Source organism: Talpa europaea, assembly GCF_964194135.1.
Source record: "Talpa europaea genome assembly, chromosome: 1".
Taxonomy (NCBI): domain Eukaryota; kingdom Metazoa; phylum Chordata; class Mammalia; order Eulipotyphla; family Talpidae; genus Talpa; species Talpa europaea.
This window is the reverse complement of record NC_140073.1, coordinates 7,652,839-7,672,463: the sequence shown is the minus strand read 5'-3', so window position 1 is coordinate 7,672,463 and position 19,625 is coordinate 7,652,839. Positions and strand designations below refer to the sequence as shown.

Here is a 19,625-nt window from a genome sequence, read left to right as displayed (position 1 = left end):
GAACTGTATTAGACATGTAACCCTGCTCGTGGCTTGTTGTTCAACCTATGCCTTTCGTAGTTATTCATGATGATAATGTATAGTGTAAATTACCAGGTACATAGTGAAGAGCAGAACTGCTAGAAGGTGGTATAACCACATTGTTTGCCTTATTATTTACTGCCAAATTCTCTCTCAAAAGTCTGTACACTCCATTCTTGCAAAGAATGTCAGTGTTAAGACACTTCAGGTTTTGCCTGTCTGTGTTACCACGTAGAGCAGTGATCCCATTTTAATCTTCATTTCTCTGATTACAAGTGATCTTGAAAATCTTTTCATTTTCATGAGCCCTGTCGTTTTCCTCTACTGGAATTGCATATGAGTATCATGCCTTTTGTTATACAGAAGTTAAAATATTTTTAAAATTGCATCAAAAAATTCAAAAACTTTATTGAAATATAACTGATATACAAAGATCTGCACACATACAGTATGATATGTACGAACTTGGGCGACACTTGCAATACCATCACCATAGTCAAGGTAAGAGACACATCCAATGCCCATCAGTGCTTCCTTTTGTCCTGTTTTTTTTTTTTTTTTGCAGTAAGAACACCTAACATGAGAGCTCCCTTTCTAACAAATTCTGAAGTGCACAACAAAATATTGTTAACTACAGGCATTAAAAGTTTCATACTTTAACACAAATATATTTTTAGTTTTTCCCTTTGTGGGTTATACTTTTGTGTCTTGAGAGCTTACATTGTTTTTTATCCCCTGTAAAAAATATTATAGAAATTCTATGAAAGTGAGAAAAAAGAAATACACAGAGAACTTTAAGATTTCAAGGTTCAAAAAACCTGCTTAACTTTCTTATTTTATATATGAATGATTAAAAAATATAACCCAAGGGCCTCCTTGGTGGCACAAAGGGTTAAGTTTCAGCACTATGAAGTTATCAGCAGCCACTGCAGCACGATCCCTGGCCAGGGAGCTGACCCACGTGGTGCAGCAGACCTTTCCTATCTCGCCCACTGCTCCCCTCAGCAGTGTATTTTGGTCAATCCACCTATTCTGCTCCCACTCTGTCTCTGGTGATTCCTCTCAACCCCTCTGCCCCCCGCACCTCTGGTCTACACCCCAGCTCTTAGATACATAAATAAATAAATCTTAAAATACATATATACACATATATATATAAATATAAACACAAATATAAATATATAAATATAAATAAATATAAACATATAAATAAAAAATATATAAATATATAAATACACACACACACACACACACACACACACATATATATTTATCTCCCCCAAATAAAGGCAGGGGTTTTATGATTCTTTTTCCTTTAGTCCATAAAACCTAGCACAGTGTCTATCACACAGCTGAGGTCACATTTGTGAATGAGGATTAAATAATTAGAGGCAAAAATAAAGAGTGACTGTTGACTTTACATAAGACTGAATATAAAGGTAGTCTCTTATTTCAAGATTATCTCCAGGCTGAAATGGTAAATAAAAGGTAGTTAAGAATAGGGCAAAAACTTGTTAAGGAGCAGGTATAAAATGTTGATTTAAACAAATCACATCTAATCTGCATTTCTGACTTAATGATCAATAGAATTACAGTACTGTGTAAATAAGCCGATGAAATATTGTCATCTGAAGCTAGTGTATCCAAAAAATAAATAAAATGGCAAAATATATGATCTGACTTTACCAGTAAATTCAATCCAAACTAAATTTACTAAGAAAAGGAAGCAAGCAGCACTTTGTCACACTGTCAAAATTAAAAGTTGAATTATGCAACCATAAAGGAATGGAAACGAACACTTACCTTTTATTTTGTTGCTGCCTCTGATGTAAGAGTCGACGATGCTGTGGGTGTAGGTGAGTGGTGTCTGGTCTAAATACAGGGGCCTGAGATCTAATAAAGATGAAAAGTTTTTAATTGTCATTTTTATGATTTGAAATTTTAAAGAATATTGACAGTAGAGGGTGACTTCACACAGGTTCACCCAAGAAGATGTTAAAGTCTATTTCTTTTAGAAGGGAAAGATAGCTGTATTTTTATGTATCTCCTACAAAATTTAATTCTCAATTCCAAAGGGACAATCATAAACTTTGAGTGAATTAGCAGTAAAACTGTACAGCTTTTTCTTTTTGCTGTTACACAGGAGTCTCTACATAGATTTCACATACTTAACTTCAGTTACCTGGAAACAACTTTGACAATAATGAAGCTATGTGTGACAGTTAAGTTAATTTATATTTTTAATTTTTATTGCAGTACTATTGTTTACATCCTTGTTAGTATTTTGAAGCTATAGAATCTCCCCTTCAGGTGGAGCCACCACAGCACCCCCACCACCAAAGCACCCATGGTCCTTCACCAGTCACTGTGCTCTCCCCTCACCCTGTCCTCACTATGGATGTCCCAGTTCTATACAGTCACCTTTCAAAGGGTGAAGGTTAACTTTATATGCCAACTTGGGGAGGCTACAGTGCCCAGCTATTTGTCAAGTGCTAGTCTGGATGTTGCTGTGAAGGTATTTTGTAGACATAATTAACATTTACAATTGGATGAATTCAGGAAAAAAGATGGGTGAACCTTATCAAATGGCTGAAGGTCTTAAGAGCAAAAACAGGGGTTCCCAGAAAAAGAATTCCGCTTCAAGACTGAAACATAGAAGTCCAGCCTGAGTGTCCAGATTGCCCAACAAATTTCAAATTCAAGACTGCAGCTTCAACTTTTATTTCTATTTCCAACCTGCTGGCCTGCCCTATGAATTTGGACTTGCCAGTATCCACGGTCACATGTCAATTCCTTAAAATAAATCTCTTTACACACAGAGTTTTCCATTAATTGTTTTTCTGGCTGTGAACACATACGTAATTAAGTACTTGAATCCCTTTGGTTCTATAAGCAGAGCAGATGCAAGCATCTCAGTGAGCACTGAGATTAGCTAATTACGCAGCATCTGTATCTCTGTCCTTAGTGTACACTTATCCTTAAGTGATTAATACTACTTATATATGTAAGTATGAATGTTCATAAAATGGATATGAAATGAGTTAAAAGTTTGGAATGAAAGAGGTGATTAACCAGTAATGTGCAAGTAAATGTACACAGAAAGTATGTAACTCGAGGGAAATATGATTCCCAAGAAACCCAGCAGACTGTCAAACATTTCTGTGCTTGGCAACTTGAAGACTCAACAACACCTCAAAATGTTTCATAAGATGTATGTCTAGATTATAAAACTAAATGTCAACAACCAAGAGGCTTGGCTTGCAGTGGATACACAGTGGCATTTGTTTTGCATACCTTAGGTTTTGCAGGTGAGGTCCGGGGCCAGGGGGGTGCGGCTGTGGAGGTGGTGTGGCAGGAGGCGGAGCACCAAAGAAGGCACGGAAGCCTGGTGCTGGGGGAAGCATCTGCCCCACGCGCCCTGGCAGCAGCTTAGAATTCATGGCAGCAAGTGGACTACCAACAAACCCAGGGACCCGCGCAAACTGGCTGGGAGACATGCGTCCAGGCTGTAGCTACAGAGAGGGACAAGATTTAGTTAATTAGCAAGGCCACTTACTTTTATCCACAGAAAAGTGAATAATGTTTCATCAATGAAACTATTTAAAAAATAGGGGGAGGGAAGGCAGTAGTGATTAACAGCAAAGAAAAAAGCAAAATCTAGGAAAGTGGGTGGAGCTAATCACAGGCTTACCTGTGCTCCTCCAAGAAGCTGTGCTCTCTGGAGGGGGCTGAGAACAGGAGGAACACTAGGGGGGAATGGGTGACCCAGTAGGGAAGAGTTCTAGAGAAAAAAAAAAAAAAAGAAAAAAATTATACTATGAAACAGGCAAATCCACATAATAAGAGGACTCAGTAGAAACGGAGAATAAAGGTGAACACAAAACTTTCAAATTACAATCAATCTGTTCACTAAAGAAATACAAAAGAGAGTAATGATGTTAGGAATTCTGAAGCACTATGATCAGGTAATAGCAAAAAGAAAGCAGATGAACAAGGGACTGAAATTGCAAGAAATGAAACAATCACAGTAGATATTTAGAGGTAAAAGTTGAGATAAGAAACAACTGAACATGACGAACCAGGTCTTCTGACCCGGAAACTATAAGACCCAGAAATTCAAACACGGGACTAACAGAAGTAAGTGTAACTTAGGAGATGTCTGTGTACTAGTAGCGATTGTGCAGGCAGTGGTAAGAAAGCAGAGTGCACATTTTCATCAGGCTGCAAGTGACATACCGGGACACTGCAGAGCTGGTTTGGAGACATCCTCTCACCATAGGGAGCAGGGTAACGCGGCGGCATCGGGGGCCGAACGTGGACAGGCTTCGGACAGAGAATCTATCAGGAAACATACACAACTACACTCAAATGAAGCCAGCTTTTCCTCCATCTATATTCTCTCCCCTCAAGTACTGGTAGAGACACAGAACTCAATGTCAAACCCTACATCTAAGCAAACTGCTACAGCTATGAGTTCACATACAGAACCTTGGTCACTTCCTCTCACAAATATCAAGCATGTGCCATTTTTAACTGAGGAAGATTTAGCTAATTCTCCAGTTATCCCCACCCTTCCATGCTATCTGAGGGAGGTACCAGCAGATACTCTGACTTGCAAATTCTCTCCAAGAGGATATATTTTGGTAGCAGTGAGGGAGAAGGAATGATAAGAAAGCTGGAGGATTAACTAAGTCCTATTCTGAAGCCCCTGTGATATGGCCGCCATGCTCAGCTCTTTTGTGATATATTGTGACTCCACCATTTCATAGGATGTTGAACCTAACTAGGCCATACCAACACCACCCTCCCCCCATACCTTCCAAATTGGCCTTCCTTTTCAGCTGCTGGTTTCAGGTGGAGGGAAGTCTATGGAACAGGACTGCACAGGCTCTAGGGAAAGCAGGGATATCTTAAAGGTAAAAAGGGATGTGGACAGTGCTGTGTCCCCACCCCCCCAGCTTTCAGTTACCTCTCTGCCAATGTTTTGGGCAGCCAGCAAAACACTTTAAAAAGGATATATACACTAAGTGTGGTGAACTACCCTTTTCTCCCCAATTAAAAGGCAGCAGCACCAGGAGCAGTACCAGCAAAGGGCATTAGGGAATGTGTCTCTGATTTGTACTAACTTCTCCTCTAATTAGCTATTTTTCTCTCTAACCTAATGCCTACCCAAAACTCCCATCGCCCCCTCCCAGCATCACCCATTCCCAAAATAATTTTGCCCAGATTCCCAATTTCCTGGGCTGAGTGCCTGATCATGAGAGGTACCTGTTGGTTGAAGCTGGGCACAGCCATCTGCTTAGGCGGAGTGCCAATGGGGACAGCTCTGACAGGAGGGCTCCCGATGATAGGTGAGGTTGACCGCCTTGGTAATGCACGTTCAGAAAGGTCCCGCTCATCTTCTGGGCCCTGTGGGGGCCTCTGAGGCAAGGCATATTCTAAAACAGACACTGTAGGCATTTCCTAATTGACAGAAATAGTGAAAAAGAGAGAGAGATTAGCCAACTTGAAATGTTTTAATAGTCTCTACATAGTGTAACCATCTTAAAAATTTAAAGACTTTAATTTTTATTTCTTATGTACTAAAATTTATCCTCCTTAGTACATAGTTCTGAATTTTGATAAATTCATGGATCTATACCACACTCAAAATACAGAACAGCTTTACCACTCCTCCAAATTCCTCTTTATTGTCTCTTGCAGTTAGTCCATCCTACCACCCCCATATACTGGCAAACTCTGATCTGTTCCCCATTCTATAGTTTTGCCTAGAAATGACTTAAATTTGCGTTTCAATGCCCCTCTTTCAATCTTTCCAAAATGAAGCACAGTCAAGTGAGTACTACCGTGGTGGCTGAGGAAGGGACAAACAGGAGATACAGCTAAGAGTGCTGGCAGGTGAGACACATCTACATACCATCTCAGTAAGGGAAGGATGACCACAGAGTCAACTGAAAATTCTCAGATATTAGGAATTCATGTACATTTTTTCATACCTGAGTAAGCAGCGGTCCTCGGATTCGCCTCAGAACTTCAGATCCATCCCAGATGCTGGAATTGAGACTTCCAGGTTGGGGCTGGGGAAAAAAAAAAGGAAAACACATACACAAAGTCTGGCAGAGTCCAGGCTCTCAGGGTGACTAACTTGCTTTTTTTGGTGAATAAGACTCCAAAAGAGCCTCAACTGCTAGAGAAGAAGAAATCAAAGTGTTCCAGAATATGCATATTCCTCAATGTCATCTCTAGACGTCATCATGAGCAATTGTAATAACAGCTTCCCATGTCCTATGTAATTGTCCTGTTAAATACTGAATAATATAGCAAAGTTCAATATCTTATTTATTTATTTAAAAGATTTATTTATTCATGCATATAAGAACTGGGGTATAGGCCAGATGCGCGGGAGGGTGAGAGGATTCACCAGAGACAGAGCGGGGAACAGAACAGGCAGACTGACTGAAATACACTGCTGAGGGGAGCAGCAGGCCAGACAGGAGAGGCCTGCCATGCCATGTGGGATTCTTGCCAGCCAGCTGGGATCAAACCCACACTGCAGAGGCTGCGGACAGCTTCACAGCGCTGTGCTCAACCTCCTGCGCCAACAGGGGAGGCCCCAATATCTTATTTGATTACTCTGCTCACCCCAGTGTAACTTACTCACTTGCAAAACTGGCCTGGTCTGCACGGCCGTCATAATGGCTGGATCTTCCAGTTCATTTTCAATCACCATCTTACTGAGCCTTTCTGCCAGATTCTCCTCATGGTCACCCAACAAGTCCATTTCATCTCTTTCTCCATTGCCTGTTTTGTCATTAACTGTTGCCGGTAGCTTCTCTTCCAACTCAGCCAACCGCTCATGTGCTTCCTGCCAATCATCATCTGAAGGAAAGCAAAAATAGAAATAGTGTTCACAGTGGAAAATTTTATAAAATTCTTCTGTTAAACAAACAACTTCAACACCAGAAGACAGGTGGGAAGTTCCATTTCCCCTCAGAGACATGAAATAAACTTTAAACCAAGGGGCACCAGTGAAGAGGGTCTTCTCACTATTCAGAAGAAACAGCATACCAGGTGCAAAATTCAAGTGTTTAGAGTAATAGCTTAATATGTTATCACTGGAGTCCAAACTGTGTTCTGAAATTGATTTCTAAACTGGCGCTAGATATGCACACTACAATCCACTGGTTCTGAGATACTATGACATTTCAGACAAAGGCTGTAAGGGAAAGTTAAAACTTATTATGCTAACATACAGCTTTCTTAGGTTATAACTGCCATCCTCTTTATGAGCTCCTGAACCCATTCATTTCATTCAATTACTATCTGCTGACCATCTATTTTGTGACACATTGTTTTAGGGACATTGATATATACACATCAGTGTACAAAACAGACAAGGATCCCTGCCCTCCTGTAGCTTTCCTGTAGCTTTTCTCCAAGCAGGGCAAAGCAAGATGTTAGACAATAAATGCCATAGGAATATAGAGAGAGGCAGATCAAAAAATTTCAACAGGATGGTGAGAGGTACATCTCATCGAGAAGGCAACACCTGAGCAAAAGATTCAAGAAAAAGACAGCCACATGGATATTTGGGAGAACAGTGTTTCAGGCAGAAGTAAGTCCTTCAGAGACTGACAACTGGCAGAAAGAGCAAGGACCCTGTCTGCATTGAAATGTTCAAAGGAAGGCGTGAGAAGAAAATGAGGCTGAAGAGGCAGGAAGAGGGCATTCCTTAGGGTCTCTGGTTCACTCTTAAATGGGCCAGTGGAGTTCTGATGTGGTTTGACTTTCTGAAGGAATCACTCTAGCTACTTTTTTTAAAAAAAGATTTATTTATTTATGCATACAAGAACTGGGGTGTAGGCCAGAGGCACGGGGCTGGGGGTGGGGGGCGGTAAGAGAATTCACCAGACAGAGTGGGGAGCAGAACAGGCAGATCTACTGAAATACATGGCTGAGGGAAGCAGTGGGGAGACAGGAGAGGTCTGCTGCACCATGTGGGTATCTCCCTGGCCAGCCGAGATCGAACCTGCACTGCAGAGGCTGCGGACAGCCTCACAGCGCTGCGCTCAACTGCCTGCACCACCAAGGAGGCGCAAAGAAAACAGTTGTTAAAAAATTAAATGTTAACTTAATATTGAAAGTTCATCATAATTCCACAGCTATGCTATCTTTTTTAAAATGCAAACTATAGGGCCACCCCAGTGGCGCAGCGGTTGAGCGCTGGGTTGCGAAGCTGCCCACAGCCTCTGCAGCACCGGTCCGGTTCAGTTCCATCCCCGACTGGAGGAGGGTCCCACATGGCGCGCAGACCTCTCCTGCCGCCCGCTGCTCCCCTCAGCAGTGTGCTTTGGTCCTTCTGCCTGCTCTGCTCCCCGCTCTGGCTCTGGTGAATTCTCTCACCCTCCCGCGCTTCTGACTGTACCCAGTGCTTGTATAAATAAATAAATAAATCTTTAAAAAAAAAAATAAGATGCAAACTATAAAGTTTAAGATTTTTTTGTTTAAGCAACACACCCTAACATCTTTTCACACATGCACATGTACATATAAACTGTTGACAATATTATCTCATCTTTTTAATACCTATAAAAGTCTATTTTATTTTATTTTTTTTAATTTTCTAGAGGCATGTCTTATTTATTTATTTATTTTGTTTTGTTTGTTTGTTTGTTTTATACATGCACTGGGTACAGTCAGAAGTGCTGGAGGGTAAGAGAATTCACCAGAGCCAGAGCGGGGAGCAGAGCAGGCAGAAGGACTGAAGTACACCGCTGAGGGGAGCAGCGGGCAGCAGGAGAGGTCTGCGCGCCATGTGGGACCCTCCTCCAGTGGGTGGCCGGGGAGCAGCCAGGGATCGAACCGGCGCCGCAGAGGCCGCAGGCAGCTTTGCAACCCAGCGCTCACCGGGGAGGCGCCACCGGGGAGGCCCTGTAAGAGTCTATTTTATTGATAAACAATCTAACTTATTTCCTACTAGTGGAAGTTTGAATTATTAGCAGATTTCCAATATACTAGCAATTAATACTATGACTACTATATCTAAATACATCTTTTTATGCATTATTTTATTTTATATAATTCTTACATCATTTTTCATTTTTGCATAATGTATGCATTTTCATTTTGCTTATATTCCCCATACAATTCCCACCCCTCTTTTCTGATCCTAATCCCTCTTCTCCTCCCCCTGCCCCCCATTGTAGTGTGTCTTTGGTCTATAGTTGCTTGTTGGTTTTTTTTTACTTTATTGCAATTAGTCTTTTTCCTGGTCCCTCATTTAGGTTTTCTAAATTCCTGCTATGAGTGAGACCATTGGGTTAAATACATCTCTTAACATCTTAAACAAATATGTAAGTGGGCTAAGTCTCTTTCAGGACCAGCTTATAAACATTTAAAGTCTGTTACTTTTTTTTTTTTTAAGATTTATTTATTTATACAAGCACTGGGTACAGTCAGAAGCGCGGGAGGGTGAGAGAATGCACCAGAGCTAGAGCCGGGAACAGAGCAGGCAGAAGGACCGAAGTACACTGATAAGGGGAGCAGCGGGCGGCAGGAGAGGTCTGCCCGCCATGTGGGACCCTCCTCCGGTGGCCGGGGAGCTGTTACTTTTTTTTATTATATAACAATGTATCACATAACACTAGTGATTCAAAAAGTAAGAAAACTGAACTTCCAAACTTATAATTTGGTAGACTCAGAACGATGGTCTAGTCTTTGGGCACTGTGGCATATTTGAATGTACTACTTGGAAAAATTCACTTTAGATGAAAATCACGGTATTAATTTATATTACCAGCTATCTGAAAAAAAATATTCTTGAAGAATAGTGTAGTTAAAATGCAACTGTGACATTAATGTATGCCATTTTTCCTAAGTAAGAATAAACAGAGCAAGTTTTTAAAGGACAAATTGCTTTTTGCAATGCCAAAAATTTAATCCTGAATTAAGGGATTTTTTTTTTTTACATTTATTTCCCAAATTTAAGATCTTAACTTGTTAATGGATTAATTCTAATGCAATAGAGCTCTGATTTGCATTGCTTTCGTTTGCCACTTCCCATGTTCATATTTACCAACTTTATCACATTCTATCAAAGATGCATCTTACAAGATAAGATTTGCCTTTAGTAATTACATTTTTTAAATACTGGTTAAACAGCCACATTCTGTGAGAATGGCGGATGTGAACTGTTATTTTTCAAACACGTAAGCAAAGGACTGTGCCACAGAATACCATCATCATTATTTGAGTTTTCCAGTTCTTGAGAAAAATCACCTGAAGCAGTATGCTAGAGATCACATTGCCTTACTATAGCGGATACTTTGTTCTGTATCTTTTTCAAATGACTTCAAAATACAGTTACTTAAATATGACAACACTAACTAAAACCATATTGGTCAAAAAGATAAGGGGTCACCAAAAAAACAGGAAGTGAAGGGAAAGTGATATCTGTGAATCTTCAATTAATTAACTGATACCCTGTTGTGAGTCCTTGGCTGTTTTATAAACTAACTGTAATAATTGCCCTGAAGCCTGTCTCAGGGATACTTCTGAATAAAAACAAAATGAATGGAACTGATTCAATTTGAAGGAAATCTCAGTCCATAAAAATTACAGTAGCTATCAATAGAAGAGAAGCAGAAAGGCTGGGGAGCCCTTCCAAGAGGAAGCAGGAGGTTCCCAAAGACTGTTTTCACAACACTGGTAGTTTACACTGATTGTATTTATAGTTACTTAACCTGTCACTTTCCTTCCTCATTTATTAAAATGTGGATAATAATAGTATCTACTTCACAGAGTTGCTATGAGGATTAATAATATGTGTAGAACATTAGAATGGTGCTTAGCACAAAAGCACCTTGTAAGTGTAAGCTTTTATTTTTAGAGCATGAGTTGCAATTACCATGGTCCATTTATTGCTCTATGATGATGCAAATATTTTTCCATGCAAAAGACAGCACCTACTTTCTTAAGGAAAGGTGACATCAGAGCATTAGTAGCTTTAACTTAAAACAACCACTGTACTAACAAGTATTACTCAAGATGCTCACTCCTTGAGTTAAAAACCACCAAAACACAGGTCACAGGTCTAACATTTTATCTTCTGGTTTAAATTCACTGTGCAACTGTATATGTATTTCCTTTAAAGGTGTATTAAACAGGTCACAAGTTGACTGAGGAAGCAAGTTCCTTTTTATAAGCCCTTCTTATACATCTATCAAGATGTTTAAGGTGAGGACTTTGGTGTTGAGGAGAATAACTACCATGGCTTCCAGTGCTTTGATGAGAACTCAGATGTGTAGCTTTCTGGCCAACTGCCCAGAAGGTCATATTGGTGGAGCATTCATAGTATGCCTGGAGTTACAGTTTTAAGTATGCTGTGGCTGAATTAATAAGAAAGAAGGCACACACAGATCCCTACAGAAATTATGGTTCCATGAAAGATTCTGAGGCAATGAAGAAGGCTGTTATCTTTCAGAGTGCAAAATGATTTTGGAATGTAAAGAATTTCTTTGGGTTTGCGCCACAGAAGTCTATCACTGACCCACGTTCCTGAACTATGAAACGTTGAGTATTTGTTTCATGGGTTAAGGAATGGTTTCTCTTGATAAATAAACAAATACTGTGGGGGCGGGGGGTGAAGGCAGAGAAATTAGGATTTTAATTTTACAATTCAAGTATTTTATACCCTCAATAGAAAGGGCTCACACTGGGAAATCCTTTTTCCATTATAAACTTTGTTGACCAAGAAATCCTTAATTATCCTTATGCCCTAGGTTACAAATTGGGCTCACTGCATTTTATTTCACAGCCTTTACTTTCTACTATCTTTTACTGTAGGTTTTTCAATGTGTGTACTTTTCTTTTTTCCCATCACATTAGATATAGTTCTGCACACTCTAATGTCCTTTTAAGGCAGTAATTTCCCCATCTTGTGAGGAACATAAAAACTCAGGAAAAAAGACTGCCCATAGCAGTCAATAGAAGGCAAGACTATTTCTTCTTGTGTCCAGGCTCAAAACTGAGAGCATATTACTACGTGGTCTCATTTTAATATTAATATATATAAACTATACAAACTTCATTTTGACACTGAGGAATTTGCTTTAAAATGGTAACATTAAGCACAATATTGTAAGTGAAAAAGAATTTTAGAAACACCTTTGTAGCTTCTATGGTATTTTATAGATTAGCTCTTACTTACAAATACAACTTGGAATTTACCTCCATTCCCTGCTTTTAAAATTGTATTACAATGTCCCTTTCCCTGAGATCCCCATGGAGAGAGAGGAGCATATTAGATCAAGTCATCCTTTGAATGATCTCATCTCCTAAACTATGGCTGTGATCCAGGTCTTTGGTTCCCTTCCGTAAGGAGGCTAGCTTCTACCTCACAACATTTCTCTTGCTGTCCCAATGGTAGCAGTTTCAATTCTCTGCTGACTGTTGTAAACCCTAACTGACAATGCATAGCCTTACGTTTTTGCCAGTTCATTCAACTCAGTCTAAGTCTTGATAAATTTAAACTGCTGAGTTACTGCAAAACCAGTAACCTCTATAATATTTTCAGATGTTTTGTTTTTTATATTCAACATATTGCTACTGTTACTTTCCTCTTCTTCCTTATTACTTAACTTTAAATGTATTGCATAGATAAAAATGCTGACTCTAAGAAATTACTTATCTTTACAGCCTAACAAAATTGTTATTGATGCTTTTCAACACTAATAGTCAAAGCAAAGTTATTAGCATTGATTCTTACTCATTTTTTAAAGTACAGTTTAATTTTAACAATTTGTATACTTGTTCTGGAAGCTCTAATTCTCAAATCCTATATATAAACATGCTATATAAATTTCCCATCTCAGTAATTATAACTCTACATATGTCCTCTAGAGTTTAATTTGGCTTGTTAATTTTTTTTTTAAAGACTTATTTATTTATGCATACAAAGCTGGGGTGTAGGCCAGAGGTGTGGTGGGAGAAAAGGGGTAGAGAGAGGGTTTACCAGAGATAGAGTGGGGAGCAGAACAGGTGGATCTACTGAAATATACTTTTGAGGGGAGCAGCGGGTGAGACAGGAGAGGTCTGCTGTATCATGTGGGCTAGTTCTGTGGCCGGGGATTGAATTCATGCTGCAGTGGCTGCTGATAGCTTCACAGTGCTGAGACTTAACCCCTTGCACCACCAGGGAGGCCCCTTGTTATCTTTTTAAACTTTTCCAACTCCTAGAATATTTACCTATATCTAGGAATGGGAAATTTTTACCTGTGAACAGTACTTTTCCAAATTATGAAGACTTTCTAGGATCAAAAGTTAGTTTAAAAGTTTTTCTTTGAAATTAAAGATAATATACATCAACAGCAGGGACATGTAATATATTATTGATCAAACAACTGAATTTTCAAACACATATATATCTGAATCTGAGTTTTCTTCTAGTCAACTAGTTTTCTTTAAGTTACATATTCCACAAGTAAAAATTTCCCTTTTCTAGGATTACTTTAAGGCTTTGTAAAATGTCTACTTCTCTAACTATTTGAATTCTTTATATAGTCAACCTAGAGCCATAGGTCAAATAGCTGGAAGGGACAGGGTTTACAGAACACCCAGTTTATAAGTGGTGTAAAAAGAAGCCCAGAGGAACATCTAGATGCTTCCAGTTAAGTCTGAGACCAAGAACAGAATATTTTGCCCAATCAGTGGCTGAGATTATTCTTACTAAAACATACCACTTATAAAAGAGGACATCTGAAAAAAGCGAGAGACCAAGATGATATAAGAGAAAGATGTTACTTACCAACTGCACCTGACCCAAATGTATCATCATTGAACTGATCAATCTCTTCATCTTCTTCTCCCAGGCCCTGAAAAGCATCTTCATCTTCATCCAGAGGACAATCCTCCAAAGACTAAAAAAAAAAAGAGAAAAGGTTATCTATTCATGATATTCACCACCTCATTTTAAAAAATGTTCTAAAAACGTTCATCTTACCTTCCTAATCAACATAATAGCTTCATTATAACTTCTTGTAAAGATGGCATTTTTTTTAATCCCCCAATTTCCCTGACACTGGAAGATTCAGTACTCTTTCTTTCAGTTCCACTTTCCTATTCCTTACTTTATTTAACCTTCTGCATTTTATCAAGAATCTAATAATAGCATTTCCTCATGCAACCAAGAAACTAGGCCCAGGACTTCCCTGACTTCACTCACTAGAACAGTAGTGTTAACTGAAAATGAACACGATCATTCGCTTGCATTTTGTGTATGTTTTTCAACAAAATTCTCATCTCCCCCACACTGTCATGTTTTCCACTATGCTATTATTTCCTTTTAAAGTTTTCTCATTATTTTCTGTCCTTCTGTTTCCAACACACATAAACTGAAAAGTGTTATATGACAAGTTGAAGTCCTGGCTCCACTCTTGCAAGTGCTAAGAACTTGGACAAGTCACATTCTTTCTAATTAATTACCTATGTCTTGACCACTGACTGTGTGTCAGGTTCTGTATTAGAGCCCAAGCACCAGTCTCTTAAGTGATAATAATGCAGGGACAATACCACCTGCCTCAGGAACTTATGAGGCAAAGACACGGGAAATGATTGCAGATTGCTGAACAAAGCTAGAGATCGCCATAAAAACCAAGGTGTGCTCTATTTTACCATTTTTCTCCTTCATTTCAATGGATTTATTTTCTTTTTTTTAATTTTTTTTTATAGAGGCATGTTTTTTATTTATTTATTATTTATTTGTTTGTTTTTTGTTTCTACATGCACTGGGTACAGTCAGAAGCGCGGGAGGGTGAGAGAATTCACCAGAACCAGAGCGGGGAGCAGAGCAGGCAGAAGGACCGAAGGACACTGCTGAGGGGAGCAGCGGGCGGCAGGAGAGGTCTGCGCGCCATGTGGGACCCTCCTCTGGTGGCCGGGGAGCAGCCGGGGATCGAACCGGCGCCGCAGAGGCCACGGGCAGCTTTGCAACCCAGCGCTCAACCGCTGCGCCACCGGGGAGGCCCTGGATTTATTTTCCAAGTTCTCTTTTCTTTTGGCAATTCTGCCTACTGCACCTCACCACTTTTAGTGATGGCCATCATCAGTAGTTTGGTCTTACATGATTCCTATCAAATACGTATGCGTGGGCCCCTAATTTTCAAAGACTACCAATGGGAATTCCACGCTGTCTAGGTAGGCAGGTCTGTGATACAGCTTGCCTGGCAACCTCTTAGCTATGCAGTTACTGAAGAAAAGGTAAGATCAAAGGGCGAGTCCCTCCTTCGCAGGCCCTCCCAAACTTACACCAAACGGGCATGCAACTGCCTCCACATCAGAGGCAACTTCCAGCGCTCACTTGCAAATCACAAAGACTCACTTAAGCAAGTTACTGCGTTTTGGACTTGAAAAGACTCTTACGGGTCATCCAGACCAGCCCTTTCATTCTAGAAACCCACAAACTTTCTGTCCGGCGACGAGCAGTCGGTCAAGGTCACACAGTCAATCAGTGACAGGGTCGGGGCGCTCGACGATTGCCACATTCCCCGCATAGGCACCAAACCCCCGTCCCCCCCACTCCCGCCGGGCACGCCCCCCCGCCCGGAGTCCTCTTCAGTAAACAGTCCTCGGCCGGGGCCGAAGGGCGAGCCCAGGCCCCGCGCGCCCGGAGCGTGGTGTCTGCGCGCGTGAGGCGAGCGCCGGGAGCCGCGGCGGTTCCGGGTCCAGGGCGGGAAACGCGTCTCGGGGCTTCCCCCGGTCACTCCCCTTCCTCCAGCAGAGCCCCCCGGTGGGTGCGACGCGCCCCCCCAGGCCCCCCTCCCGGGACGGGGGTGGTCGCGTTGGGGCAGTTAACGGGTCCTGCCCACCCCGAAAGCCCCCACTCCCCAGCGGCCCCCGAGCGGACAGCCCCGCCCCTCGCGGCCGGCGCGCAGCCCGCGAGGACGCCCGTGACCCCGGGCCCGACGCGCCGCGCCGCCCGCGGGCGCCCCCGCCCGCCCCCTCCCCCGCCGGCGCGCGGGACGGACGCGCGGGGGGTGAGAGGAAGAGGGGCGCCCGGGGGAGGGAGGAGTCACTTCCGGTCGCAACAGCTCACCTCGTAGCGGAACATTCTTGGGGAGGGGGGGGAGGGAGCGGGGAGGGGAATGGGGGAGGGAGGGAAAAAGCGTTGACTCCCCGGGCTCCTCCGCGCGCGGGTCCTCCACCGGCTCGCGACCCCTGGCCGCCGCCGTACGCCGGAGCGTGCGTGGGAACGTGCGCAAGCGCGCCTGGAGGTGGGCGGCCCCCCGGCTCGGCGCCCGGCGGCGGCGTCTGCGCGGGGACAGATTTGGCGTCCCGCTTCCTAGTCTCAGCGGCGGGAAGGAGGTCCCGTGGCGAGAGACTGCGCACGCGCTGCCCGTCGGGGCGGCCTCGCAGCGGTGCGGGCTGCTCCGCCCCGGTTGCTCTGAGCCCGCCCCGCTCTCGGGTTCCAGTCACGAGTTTTCCGTCACGGGCGGGGCGGGGCGGGGAAAACCCTTGTGATGGTCACAGGGTCTGGCTTTGAAGCGAGCCCGGCTTAGCCGGGGCTGGGGAAAGGGAGTTGCCCGGGCTCCTTTACCTACTGCTGCACGGGCTGCTCGGGGCCCTCGCGATGTGCCCTGTGCGCCCTGTAAAACTTAGGGTCATGGAAAGGGACTGAATTCGCCGGCACTTTGAAGATTTATTTATTTATGCATTCAAGAGCTGGGGTACAGGCCAGAGATGCGGGAGAGTGAGAGGAGCCACCAGAGACAGAGTGGGGAGCAGAACAGGCAGAATGACCGAAGTACACTGCTGAGGGGAGCGGCGGGCGAGACAGAAGTCTGCCGCGCCATGTGGGTATCTCCCTGGCCGGCAGGGGATCGAACTCGTGCTGCAGAAGCTGTGGACTGCCTCATAGTGTGGTGCTTAACTTCTTGCGCCACCTTTGAGCGATGTGCCACCAGTCGAATCAAGGGCAGGTTCAGACTGTGGTTTATGGGTCTCGAAGTGCTAACAGCGCCTTTTTTTTTTTAAAGGCACGTTTTGGGACTGAACCCGCCTATTTTTAGGCGCCCGTGGAGCCAGAAGCACGTGGAGCCAGAAAGGGCCGCGTGGTCGTGGGCAGCGGGCCGGTGCCTGGAGCAGAAATGTCATTGGCGCAAGACCAGGTGATCATGCCGCAGCGAGGCACCCTGGTTCCAGAAATGTGTTTGGTGACTTGCTGCCTCAGCTAGCACCTCCGAGGGCCTTGAAACCTGTGTGAACTCGCAGACCTTTCTCTTTCCCCATAAAGACCCAACTTGCGTAATGAGGATATATTTCTTGTGCGTTTCGCAACTCCTTTCTCCGGGTGTCTTAAAATGCAGCCTCACCTAGTAATGACATCCAGTAAATTCCTTACGAGCCAGTGTGGCTGGATTAATCAGAGCCACTGTACTGGGAATTTAGGAGGTGGAACTACCCGGGTGGCAACCAGTGCTTTGTCACTGACTCTCAACTTTGGGACATGTATTCTAAACATGCCTGTGCCTTGATTACGTGGAAAGGTTGGTATAATCATACCTGCCTCTGAGGCATTGACCGTTCAATGACATCGTGCTGCTGTTGCTACTACTGAGTGAAGCCTGCTAGGCTCTCTGTTAGGTGCTTTATGTGGGTTATCCCCTAGAATCCTTACGCCAGCCCACTGAAGTAGACACTGTTGTCTCCACTTTAAGAAGAGGAATCTGAAAATTAGCGATGTCAAGTAATTTGCCCAACCACCTAATGATAAAGGGGATTGGCTGGTTGCAAAAATGTTGTCTTAATCACTGTGATAATTCAACAAGGCAGATGTTTATATGGACCAGGCCTGAACCTTAAAGAAGTGGATCAGGCTCAGGATATGATGATAACTGGCTTGCAAGCATGCATGGAACATTGCAAATCCTCATGTACTAGCTAACAGCAGGCCTCCACAGTGAGCAGACTTGGTGCCGGCTAAGTCATGGCTGAATCTGTCCAGCTGCTTGTTTTGTAAGTAAAGTTTTATTAGAAAGCAGCCACCACCCCTACTCCTACCCCTCATTTTTAAATACCGTCTTTGTTTCTTTAGCAGAACAAAGGTAGGTTTGAGTACTTTAATAATAGAGGCCACTTGGCCAGGAAAGCCTAAAATATTTATTCATCTCAGCCCTTCAGAATTTTTAGATCCCTAATGTTGCACATCATCTTTTCTGATCATTATGTTAGAAATCAGAAATTTTAAAAAGACCTTGTGAGTGTAGCAGTACAAGGCTGCTTTCAAGTTAGACAAGAGCAGGAGGTGTGATCTCCCTGGGGCAATACTGCTGTGCCTTGCGCCCCAGGGACTGATCAGTGGAACACCTTGTTAATAAGATTAGAGCCATGGGTGAGAGTTGGGTGTGTACTCACCCTCTCTAAAGCCTATAATCCAGTGTTCAGTTTGACCCACCCGTCTCTGTCAATAAAATGGCTGGGATCTTGCTCTTGGGAGGATCCTGCATCTTACAGCCTGCTCCATGACTCTGTGTCTCTTCTATAAAGCTTCGGTGTTGCTGACACAAGACCTTATCCTTTAATTCATGGGCTATCTAAGAAAACATAATGAAAATAGAAAATATTTACAAATCCTAAGATACTAAAAGGTACGACAGTTTATATAAGAAAATAGGAAAGCCCAAATATCAGTGGACTATGGGATATACTCAAAGTAGAAGCAAAGAAATGAGTAAAAACTAGAGAAACAGAAAACAAGGTGGCAGAGAGAGAATCAACAAAATTAAAAATTTTTCAGTTAACACCTGTCTGTAAAGGGAGATTAACAAGAGTCCATTTCAGAGAAAAATATTTGTTTTTTGGGCTGTGTAGTAGTTCTATTAATGTTAGGGGGAAATGATGTCCTGAGCTAATCCCTTAGGCTTTGTGGACTCCACTCCCAGTCCAGACTAAAGCCATCAAGACATTGGGAAAGACAAATCCCATCACCACCAAAGGGAAGGTGGCTGAGACCTGAGGGTGGAGTTGAGCAGCCAGGTTGGGTATAAAAACCAAACATGTGGGTCTTGGGGGGCTCTCTATCGCTAGCCTCCTGGCTTCACGGCTCCTGGCTCGCGGCCAGCTCTCAGAGCGCCATTTGGGATTCCAGATCGGCGGATCATGTAGGACTCATTTAAAACTTTGTCTCCCACTTTTCTCCCTGAGCTGTACATTTCCTCACTTGCCCTTCCCTTGTGAATAAACCTTTTATTAACCTTTCACGTGTGCCTGCAGTAGAGCACTGATAAGTCCTTTTAAGCGCGTGGGTGAGGACCCACAGTCAGGCACCCCGTTTTGTATCGGGGCTGCCCTATAACATAAAGATGGAGAGGGTGCACGTTCTTCCTACAAGTGATTCTTTAGAAATAAGGTGTAATGCTTCTGAAGGGTGTCCCTTAGTGTGTGGAAGAAGTCTCCCCTGAATGCCAGTTAGGTGGAACAGAAGATGTCTTGAGAAAGCACAGAAATTTCTTTGACATTGTCCTTTCTCCAGAAGCTGCAAATAATACATTGTGGTATTTCACAGACTCTATCTTTTTAAATTGTGTTTTAAAAAACATAAACTTGACTTT

At 42.8% G+C, this 19,625-nt stretch overlaps 1 protein-coding gene across 1 annotated transcript in view; it reads right to left on the bottom strand.

Annotated features, from left to right (window-relative positions):
- Positions 1-16,126, bottom strand: part of PATL1 (PAT1 homolog 1, processing body mRNA decay factor) — a gene marked incomplete at both ends in the record, with an annotated part of 29,533 nt that extends 13,407 nt beyond the window's left edge. The window contains 9 exons of the mRNA XM_084232489.1: positions 1,825-1,914; positions 3,316-3,533; positions 3,713-3,802; positions 4,258-4,359; positions 5,290-5,484; positions 6,018-6,098; positions 6,683-6,900; positions 13,826-13,937; positions 16,112-16,126. Of these exons, the coding sequence (XP_084088615.1) occupies positions 1,825-1,914; positions 3,316-3,533; positions 3,713-3,802; positions 4,258-4,359; positions 5,290-5,484; positions 6,018-6,098; positions 6,683-6,900; positions 13,826-13,937; positions 16,112-16,126 (1,121 nt within the window). The remainder of the gene's footprint in view (positions 1-1,824; positions 1,915-3,315; positions 3,534-3,712; positions 3,803-4,257; positions 4,360-5,289; positions 5,485-6,017; positions 6,099-6,682; positions 6,901-13,825; positions 13,938-16,111) is intronic.
- Positions 16,127-19,625: the final 3,499 nt, after the last annotated feature.